General features: G+C 35.5%; 1 protein-coding gene and 2 long non-coding RNA genes across 3 annotated transcripts; all 3 read left to right on the top strand.

The window, feature by feature from the left end:
• The first annotated feature begins 7,730 nt into the window (after positions 1–7,730).
• Positions 7,731–9,159, top strand: LOC140969047 (uncharacterized). The gene is made up of 4 exons (XM_073430259.1): positions 7,731–8,068; positions 8,327–8,536; positions 8,642–8,734; positions 8,908–9,159. Exons 1-4 carry the CDS (start codon positions 7,820–7,822, stop codon positions 9,157–9,159), a joined length of 804 nt encoding a protein of 267 aa, XP_073286360.1. The 5' UTR covers positions 7,731–7,819.
• Positions 9,160–9,450: 291 nt separating this feature from the next.
• Positions 9,451–10,538, top strand: LOC140969046 (uncharacterized). The gene is made up of 4 exons (XR_012173866.1): positions 9,451–9,548; positions 9,637–9,891; positions 9,979–10,222; positions 10,342–10,538. It is a non-coding gene; the product is annotated as an uncharacterized lncRNA (long non-coding RNA).
• Positions 10,539–10,574: 36 nt separating this feature from the next.
• On the top strand, positions 10,575–10,925 carry LOC140969049 (uncharacterized). Its single transcript, XR_012173867.1, has 3 exons — positions 10,575–10,641; positions 10,719–10,788; positions 10,865–10,925. It is a non-coding gene; the product is annotated as an uncharacterized lncRNA (long non-coding RNA).

A 10,925-nucleotide genomic window follows, 5' to 3' on the forward strand; every position in this document is an offset into this window, starting at 1 on the left:
AATTTTACTATATTTACTCGTTATTTACGATATATGCATGTTGAGTCTTTAGACTCACTAGACTTGATTGTTGTAGGTACTGATGATGTCGGGATCGAGGGCGGGGACCAGTGAGCTAGCTCGAGTCGGCAGTAGTGGCACCCGAGGACCTCAGTTTCAGCACTTGCCATTTTGATGCTCAAATATTTTATTAGTTATTGAATACTTTAACTTGTTATTTTGGCAAGTAATAATTTCTTCCGCTGCTGTTTTGAACGTTAAATATTTTATCAGTTTTTGGTATGAATGAGGCACTCCATTTATTTTAAAAGAAAAAAATTTAAATTTTCCGCAAATTTTCAAGTTAGGATTTTTAGGCCTCTACAAAAATGTTGAAACTATCATGGCACATTTGTATTGTAATGGTATGGATTTGACATATCATACATGGAAATGGCATGGGGAAAGATCTACGAAAGGGAACTCAATGAATGATAATGATGGAGTAGTACAAGATGAAAAAAAATCATTTAGTGAGGAACCTATAGATATGGTGCATTGTGTATATGAAAGTTATGCTGAGAATCCAAGCCAATTCAATAAGCTACTTGAAGATGCTGATAAACCTTTATATCCTGGATGTGCTAAATTCACAAAGTTATCTGTAGTTGTGAAATTATTTAACTAGAAGGCAAAATATAGTTGGAGTGATAAAAGTTTCACTGATCTACTTATTTTGTTTGGAGAAATGCTTCCAGATCACAATGAATTTCCTTCATCTTTGTATGATGCAAAGAAAAGCTTACGCGCATTAGGGACGGACTATGTGAAAATTCATGTTTTTTCTAATGATTGTATCTTATAACGGAAAGAGTACGAAGATTTTGCAAATTGCCTCACTTGCGAGACGTCAAGGTTGAAGTTGGGCAACAATTCGAAGGTAAAGGAAGGAATTCCTGCAAAGGTCTTGTGGTATTTCTCACCTATTCCAAGATTTCAAAGAATGTTTCGGAATAAGGTGATATCCAAGGAGTTAAATTGGCATGCTGATAAAAGAATTCATGATGGATACTTGCGTCATCCAGCTGATTCGCCTTCCTGGAAATTAGTTGATCGCATGTGGCCAGATTTTGCTTATGAGCCAAGAAATCTTAGATTGGTTATATCAGTAGACAGGATCAATCCTCATAGTTTGATGAGTTATGCATATAGTTGTTAACCTGTTTTAATGATCACATACAATCTTTCACCATGGTTGTGTATATAGAGAAAATTTGTGATGCTCACTTTGTTGATATCTGGTCCTAGACAGCCGGGTAATGATATTGATGCTTACTTAGCACCTCTTATTGACGACTTAAAATGCTTATGTGATAAAGGTGTTGAATCATATGATGCATTTCGAGAAGAAAGTTTGTAACGTACCGTACTTTCATACTTAAAATTTGCGAAAAAATTAAAAATTTTCTTAAATATAAAAATACTTTCATTGTTTGCCATAAAAATATCACAACCAAATCCCCCATAAGAAAAGGTTGACAAAAACATCATTCTCCACTTCACCAAAATAGAGTAATAAAATATTCAACATGCTAAACATTTTAAAATAAACGTTGGCGGTCCTCGGGTTTAGCCCCCTGCTCAGTCCAAGCCTGCTCCTTGGTCGCCACCTCCTGTCTCCTCATAAACATCCTCACCTGCATCGACCAAGTCTAGTGAGTCTAAAGACTCAACACGTATAAACTGGAGATAACGAGTACTACATAATAAAATCGCATGCATCTTTAAAATAGGACGTACATACTTGAAACTTGAACTTGCATAATAAACTTGAACATACGTACATACATACTTTGACGTGCCATCATCATAAACTTTTCTTAAACGTGCTTGCATACTTAAACATACTTGAACATACTTAACTTCATCATTTTGCGTAGAGGATGTTTCAAAGCAAGTGACCCATAACATAATCGCCTGATCAGACTAAACCACAGTACTGGGCTGACAGGGACGTATCCACTGCCACATACATGAGATCCCCGTTCATAATTTAACGGGCTGGTTGGTCCCCGTTCATAATTTAACGTTTTCCAACCTCGATCTAACCCGTTCATAATTTAACGGGCGGATTGGTCCCCGTTCATAATTTAACGCTTTCCAATCCTAAAATACTTTTGTCACAAGACATTTAGCATACCTCAAAAACTTAAAATATTTTCTTGCACGTCATACATACTTACTTGGCGTTGAGGGATTCGTTTGAATTCGATTGGGGCCGTTGCTGCACATACTAACATGACTTCAAAAGCTTAACTTTCATATCTTAGACGTAAGTACTCGAGCTCACCGCCGAAGTGCATAAATAGCTTATGACATTCTAGATCACTCGGGACTTGACCTCATTTAATCATACTAATCATGACATCCAACCCCGAACAAACTCTAAGATGACGTGTGAACATTTCCCAACAATAAAAGACGTGAACTCGCTACTAGAACTTGAAAAGAAGTGGGAAACCAAACGTCCGTACAGAATGAATGGCGCTCGGGCGGGAAAACATTACCGCTCGGGCGCCGAGCTCGTAGAACAAAACTCTCGGCAGAAAGAGTGGCGCTCGAGCGGCAAAATGTTACCGCTCGGGCGCCGAGCTTTTCTAAAGTTAAACACTCGGACAGAAAAGGTGGCGCTCGAGCGGTAATAAATTACCGCTCGGGCGCCGTGTCTTCTGGACACCGCGACTTAAAACCTTATACTCTTCGAATTCGATTACCCAAATGGGGAACAACGCCTCGAGACCCATCCTAGGACACTATGGCACTGACTCGACTCCACCGATGCCCCAAACATCTCCAAGAAAACGATGCACCCCACGCAATAAAATAAAACTCACAAACTTAAATTTTGACATAAAAATAGTTTTTACGACTCCTCGCTCCCAAGCGCCTAACGACCCGAAACGAAACTTTGATAACCAACTCAACATCATTAACAATATACCTATACGCAGCAACGATCACCCGTCGATCCCCAACGAAGCCTGCAACCATAAAACTTCAAGGATACATCAACATCATATCTTTTCTGAAAACGCAGTTTGAGCAGTCCCACGAAAAACACCATTACTCACTCAATTTTTATCCAAAAATCTCGAATTTTATATCAAATCGAAGGCATCAAAAATTTCTACGTTTTTTGTGTTGAAAGTTTCTTCAAAATCTGTACCAAAAATTCGCAGTTTTACCAAGAACAGTAAAAACATGTTTTAGATCTAAAATTTTTTTCCTTCGAAATTGATCCAATCAATTATCCGCTCAAACTATGAACATCATACATAAGTTTTACGCATAAAAACACGCAACACATAATATGACATGATCGACACAGCAAAGGAGAGAATATACGTGCCTTTTGATAATAAACGTTACCGAACCGGCGATATCGAAGCGGAGATAGAAGCGAGGTTGATCCGGGACGAACGTGACGCTAAAATCTTCGAATAAAGCACACGAAATTTGATGGAAAGTGAAGAGGGAAGGGGCGGCTGCTTGCTAGGCTTAGAACCCTAGTTTTTTGCTCTAAAAAAAATAATAAAAAAACTGAAAAGAGTTTGTGTGTGTGTGTTGTGTAAATTTTAGTGTGTGTAAAAGTGTGTAAAGCGTGTAAGTGTGTGTGTAGCGTGAGTTTAGAGGTTAATTAAGGGTAAATTTTTGCTTAAAAGATAATTAACCTCTAATTAAAATACTAACCTACTTTTAACTTTAACAAAATCCTTAATTAAAAATAAATACACACTAAATTTATAAAATTCTCTAGTTAGCCAATTAAATACACAATGCTAACTTTAAAAGCTTTAAAATTCTTAAACTAACTAAATACATAATTTAGGCTTGAAAAATGCTTAAACTTATAACTATTTAAAATGCCTCATCTTTAGCTTAAAATAAAAATACCACAATTAAAATTGCCAAAATCGTCTTCGGGTCTTTTCCTCAATCTCGCCTCGAATGATCGCCTGAAACATGAAACTCGAAAAATATTTTAACGTGCATCACATAAACATAATTAATTTAAAATAATGCATTTTCATAAATCATGCATGGCTAAAACTCATTAAAAATTAATTAAATGATTTACTAATTAAATAGATGCATGGGTTATACGTGTACTGAATTTTGGGCTCTACAAAGTTTCTCTCTTAGAGCTGTTCTACTATGGACAATCAATGATTTTCCTGCATATGGGAACATGTCAGGATGTGTTGTGAAATGATATCATGCATGTCCTATTTGTGCAGAAGAAACATATTCGACAAGGTTGAAGCATTGTAGAAAAATGTCATATACAGGCCATACACTACAAGAAAAATCATTTTCCGCAGCACGTCATCAACAGCGTGCATTGAAAGCACGCTGCAGAAACTATTTTTCACGGCGTGCACCTATATGTGCGCTGTTAATTGTGTTACACTTGAAAGTAATAACAGCGTGCATGCATTTATGTGTGCTGTTAATAAATTATATTTTCGCAGCGCACAATAAAGGCACACCGTTAATAGTATTATGTACAACGTGCATGTTTATGTGCGCTGTTAAAAGTAAATAATTTTTTTTAAAAAATTAATGTTTATACATTAACGGCGTACATTAATCGCACGCCGTCGATAATATCATTCACGGCATGCATATTATTAGCACGCTGCGGAAGATGGGTCCGAAATTTAAAATTAGCGACGGTTTTAGTAAAACTGTCGCGAATTTAAATTTGCGACGGTTTATACAACATTTAGCGACGGTTTACAATAACCCGTCGCCAATTTAAGATCTGCGACGGTTTAATAAAATCACTGTCGCTTTTAGTGACAGTTTTTTGAAACCGTCGCCGATAGCCATAACTCAGCGACGGGTAAATAAATAGCCGTCACTATTAGCGACGATTCTTTTTTAACCGTTGCTAATAGCGACGATTTATTGGGCAACCGTTGCTAATAGTCGCAAATTATATATAAATATCGGATTTCCGTTCCATTTTCTTACACATCACTTCTCAACACTTCAAATTTCTCTCACTTATACGATTTAAGTTTCGATTTAGTTATCTTTTTTTGTTTCAATTTTTGGTTAATTTTTTATGTGTTAGTTAAGATCATGACTTTTGTTATATTGTGGTATTTTTTTTTAAATTTACTAAATTACAAAAGTAATTTTTTTTATTTTTACTAAAAATTTAGCGACGGCTTTATAACCGTTGCTAAAGTTAAAGACCGTAGTTAATTTAGCGATGGAGTATAAACCGTCGCTAAATGAGCGACGGTTTTATCGGTTTTGAACCGTCGCAAATTTGCGACTGTTTTGTCAAAGACCGTAGCTACATTTTAGATGTTCTATGAATATTAACGGCGTACATTGCATGCTGCAGATAGTTGTATTAACGGCGTACATATGCACGCCGTGAATAATAGTATTAACAGCGTGCACATGTACGCCGCGGATAATCATGAATTTTCAACGGCTTGCAACTTTGCAGCGTGCAATGCGCGCTGCGGAAAGCCCATATTGGTGCTGCGGAAAGTCATTTTTGTTGTAGTGATATAAGGTTTCTACCTTTAAGTCATCCTTATCGAAGACAAAGGAAGGTATTTAATGGGAAGCAAGAATTTAACCTCGCACCAAAACCATTGAGTGGCAATGAAATTTTAGAAAGAGTTCAAAGAATGAATTATCATTGTGGAAAATTCAGCGGAAAGCTTCAGTCAAAAAACGATGACGGGAAGAAATCAATATTCTTTGAACTTAAGTATTGGAAAGATCTACATGTTCGACATGTTCTTGATGTGATGCACATTGAAAAAAATGTTTGTGAAAGTCTCATCGGTACGTTACTTGACGTTCCAGGAAAAACAAAGGATGGAGTAGCAGCAAGATTAGATCTTTTGGAAATGAATTTAAGGACTGAATTGGCACCAAGGATTGGGGAGAAGAAAACGTTTTTGCTAGTAGCATGTTACACACTAAGTAAGAATGAGAAAAGAATTATTTGCAATTCTTTGTCGGGAGTAAAGGTACCTGTAGGTTGCTCATCCAATGTTTGAAACCTTGTGTCGATGAAGGATTTGAAACTTGTTGGCCTGAAGTCACACGAGTATCACACTTTAATGCAACAATTGCTTCCAGTGGCCATCCGCGGTGTCTTGCCAAAACATGTCAGAGATACTATCACCCGGCTGTGTTTCTTCTTCAATGTGTTATATAGTAAAGTGATAGACGTCTTAAAGTTGGATGACTTGTAGAGAGAGATTGTGTTGATATTGTGTTCACTTGAAAAGTACTTTCCCCCTTCATTTTTTGATATAATGATTTATTTAATTGTTCATCTTGTGCGGGAGGTCAAATTGTGTGGACCGGTTTGGTATAGGCACATGTACCCATTTGAAAGATTCGTGAAGATTTTGAAAGGTTATGTGCGCAATCGCAATCGGCCTGAAGGGTGTATAACCGAATGTTACATTGCTGAAGAGGCTGTCGAATTTAGCTCATATTATCTATCTAGTGTCCACACAATTGGGATACCATCAAGGCATCGAGAAGTAGAACTTACTAAGCCTTTATCGAGAGCAGTTGTGCACTCCATTAGTCATGATGAGCTGCAACAAGCACGTCGTTATGTACTGACAAATGATGTTGAGATTGATCCTTATGTCGAGTAAGATCTCCAACCTATAAATTCTTTCATTCACTTTGCATACATTCTATTGGTTTATCTATTACAAATTATTTCATTAGGGAACACATGGTGGATTTGAAATCAAGATTTCCTCACAAAGCCAAGTCCAAAAAGTTGTTACAAGATGAGCATAACCGAAGGTTTACTAACTGGTGGCGTGATACCGTAAGTTCCAAAATACTAGATATTAACATGCATTCAACTCTTGGTATCTTACGTAAAATCTAAATTTATGGCATTGTGAAATATAGGTTGCACATTTAGTTGTCCATTCCACCCATCAAATATCAGAAAGATTGAAATGGATGGTGCGTGGACCTAGCAACAAAGTGTTAAAGTATTCTAGTTATCTAATTGATGGGGTTACATATGCTACAAAAGAATGTGATGATATACGAGTTACTCAAAACTCTGGAGTAAGCTTAGTCGCAAAGACAATGCAAATTGCCAGTGCAAAGGATAAAAACCCAATTGTCTCAGACATGGTTTTTTAAGGAGTTATTGAAGAAATATGGGAACTCGATTACCACAAATTTTAAATTCCAATGTTCAAATGTAATTGGGTGGAGAATAATAATGGTATTAAACTAGATAATCTTGGTTTCACATTAGTAAATTTGAAAAGAATTGGATTCAAATCCGACTCTTTTATCTTGGGAAGTCAAGCAAAGCAAGTATTTTATATTGAAGATCCTGAATGGAGTATTGTATTTGCAACTCCTACTAGAGAGTCATTTGAACATGTTAATGGTGATGAATTGGAAGACACTTTAATTCACTATCAATCTTTTACCAGAGGGTTACTATCAATGGGTGTTGACGGAGCATATGACAATGAACCATCATGTCTTCGTGAAGATTATGATGGGACTTGGGTCGACAATGTTTAACCAAAACTTTTGAAGATGTATTTGTAGACAATATTGATATGTATTTTTCCTTTGAATAGGGGTTTCTAGACAATATTGAAGTTATACTTTTATTTATATTTGTATCTATTGAATTTCTGTTGAAGATGAATTTCGTATCCTATTTTTTGTTGTATATATTGTGTATTTATTTCTATATTGATATGTTTTTTTCACTTGTTTGTTGAACAGGTTAAATCTGGACTCTATGACATCCTTTAGAAAGCTTAAAATTGGGTCTCATGATGATGATACAATTCATGAACCGAGCAAGAGATTAGGACAGCCTGCATTGATTGGGAAGGGAAAAGAAAAAATTGCATCTACTTCTACTGACAAGAGTATTGATGGAAAGAAACTGTTGGAATCTATAGACACTGAAACAACAAAAACATCTAGAGGTCGTACACATCTAGATAAGCTTTCTAGGCAGAGGGTTCAGGGAATTCGAAAGAAGGTAAGATTCAATCTACTTGGACAACCAGTGGAGAAGCTGCTGCAGAAATGCAGAGTTATATTGGTGTGCTTGCTCGAGAAAAAGTTAAGATAACTTACAAGACATGGAAGCAAGTTCGAAGTGAAGTTAAAGAACTGATATGGGAATCTGTTAATGTAAGTTCTATTGTTTTTTCACAATTAATATTCATATTGTTTATATATATATTTTATGTTATGTCATTCTTTTTAATGTATTTCCAATTTTGATGTTTTACAGTTGACGTTTGATGTTCCCCCAAGCTGGAAGAAGGGATGTTTAAGTTCGGCAAATAGTAAGTGGCGTCAATTTAAATCACATCTCACTCAAACGTTCATTTCGAACAAGGTTGATAAACCAGAGGAGTTGGATCAACCACCTACTGGCTATGGTCTTGCACGAGATGACTGGATTTCTTTTGTCATGACTCGCATGTATGATAAATTCATTGTAAGTATCTTTTTTTTTTTTTTTTTGTTTTTTGAAAATAAGTCCACCATGAATTATTTGACGAATTAAAACAAATTTGATATGTGTAATTCTTCACTTGACTAGGAAGTAAATGATCAACAGAAGAAAAGAAGGAAGAAAAACATATACCCTCATCGCCTTGCTCGTAAGGGATATGCACGATTTGCTGAAGAAATAGTAAGTATATTTCAACATTTGTGCCGTCCAAGAAGTGATTTTTTCTTTATGAATACTTGTAACATGGATGGCTGTTTTTTTTCTAGCATTTGATATATATCATTGCATTTGCTGGTTTTTTTTGTAACATTTAACCTATTTGACAAATATCATTTGATTGTTCTTGTATGTAGGCAAGTGAATTGTGTGACGATGATGATATCAATCGAGCTATTATTTCGAAAAAAGGCCGAGTGAATAAAGAAGGGGATTCTGATGTCCAGGAGTTGCAAGTAATAGTAGAAAATATTGTGAGCAAACTTTACATAAAAATCAATTATTTTATTTTAATGAAACCTTTTAAAGTAATTAATATTCTTCAAGTGGATGATAGGATGGTTACATACAACAAAAGCGTGAGGGGAAACATGAAATTAAAGGGATAAAAAAGGATATTCTCACGAAAGCACTCAATTCATTTGAACATGGTGGACGTGTGAGAGCTGTTGGAGGTCACATCACTCCAACATTATATTTCAATGCTGGTAGAAGTTGGAAGACGGAGGATGTTGATAGAGAGCTAATGATTAAGCAAAAGAAAGAGTTGATAGAGGCTAGAAAATTAATTCAAGAGCAAGATACACGCAGTCAAAAACTTGAAGCAATTGTCTACAAAAATGGTGCATGGGACAATGAGATTGATGACAAAGGAAGTTGCTCGGTAAAATTTCTTCAAATGAATGAAAGTAAAATGAAAGTCGACAAGTTTTTCCCTAGTTATGAAGATTTGAAAAATGTCAAAATGAAAGTTGTGGAAAAATCTGTTGCTTTACAGGTATATAATTTTTTGTGGTTATATAGTACTTAATATTTTTTAACTAAAGAGTTAGTACAATATATTAACATAACTATTTGTCTTTTAGGGGAAACCAGTTATTTTGACATTGGATTCTAGCACAGACATTGTTGCATATGGAACAGTTTTTTAGGTCAATGGAGCTAATAACTTTCTTCATGGTGTTCCATTTCCTCAAAATTGCATGCGTGTATCCATTGATGAAGCAATGCAAAAATCAGCACTTTTGCCAGTTCCGATTCCCAATGAATGTGAAAATGTTTGTGATGCCGTAGGAACACATGTGGCTTGGACAAATCATTTGATAATGCTACGACAAGAGGTACACGTATGCTTCTATTTCAAAGTAAATGTCTGAAAAATTCTCCAGTATTGCACCTATCTAACATGTTTACAATACAATTATCAGAAGCGTCAAAGGAACAACACTGTCAGTGTCGAAAAAAACCAAACTTTGTCATCAAATGTGCCAAGAGCAGTGCGCATGGTGTATTGTTATTGTAAGACAGTCCTGCAAAATGGAAGGAAATTATCATTTCTTTTAGATCAGAAGTATTTGCAGATGATTATGAACTTAACTTGCACTTTGAGGACATCAGTCCTTTGTATCACTTGGAGACAATTTCAGGAAATTGTCTAGTTGTCTACATTTGGTAAGTGTTCGATTAACTTAAAGTTTTTTGTTCTTTCATTATATTATTATATAAGATGCATATAATTTGTTAGTTTAGTATGTAGTATAGTTTTGATTTTCTTTTACTTGAAATGACAGACATCTTTATAAAAGGATGGTGAAAGAAAACAAGATTGACAAATTCAGATTCGTTAATCCACACAGCATCCCAAATTTGCAAAAAAATACACACGACAAAGTAGGTAAAACTGAAAGGTTGAACAAGAGGGCGAGTTCTTTAGCGGATAGGCTAAGTGGTGCAACAATGGATAAATTGGTTTTGGTTCCAAGTTGTTGTGGGTAAGTAAGATCCTAATATAATTCTCAATTGTTTTTTTTATTGGTGGATTCCCTAAGTCATCACATTCGCGATGAGGATTGGAAATATGTTGTGGAATTGTGAGTTCATATTCTTAAAGATGCATTTCATTTAATGAAAAAAACTCATATATCAACTATGTTCAATGTTAATGAAGGGCGTTGAGATTGTTTAACTCAACTATGGGAAGGAAAGGAAGAAAGCGTGTACAATGATAAGTCATAAAGGTATGTGTATTTCTCATTCGACCTAATTTTTTAATGTGTATATTTGTCATTAACAATTTGACATTTTTTTACATAGGCTCCTAGGCAACCGAATGCAAAACAATGTGGTTATTACGTGATGAGATTCATGAGGCAGA

Source organism: Primulina huaijiensis, unplaced genomic scaffold (genome assembly GCF_012295235.1).
Source record: "Primulina huaijiensis isolate GDHJ02 unplaced genomic scaffold, ASM1229523v2 scaffold39939, whole genome shotgun sequence".
NCBI classification, from domain to species: domain Eukaryota; kingdom Viridiplantae; phylum Streptophyta; class Magnoliopsida; order Lamiales; family Gesneriaceae; genus Primulina; species Primulina huaijiensis.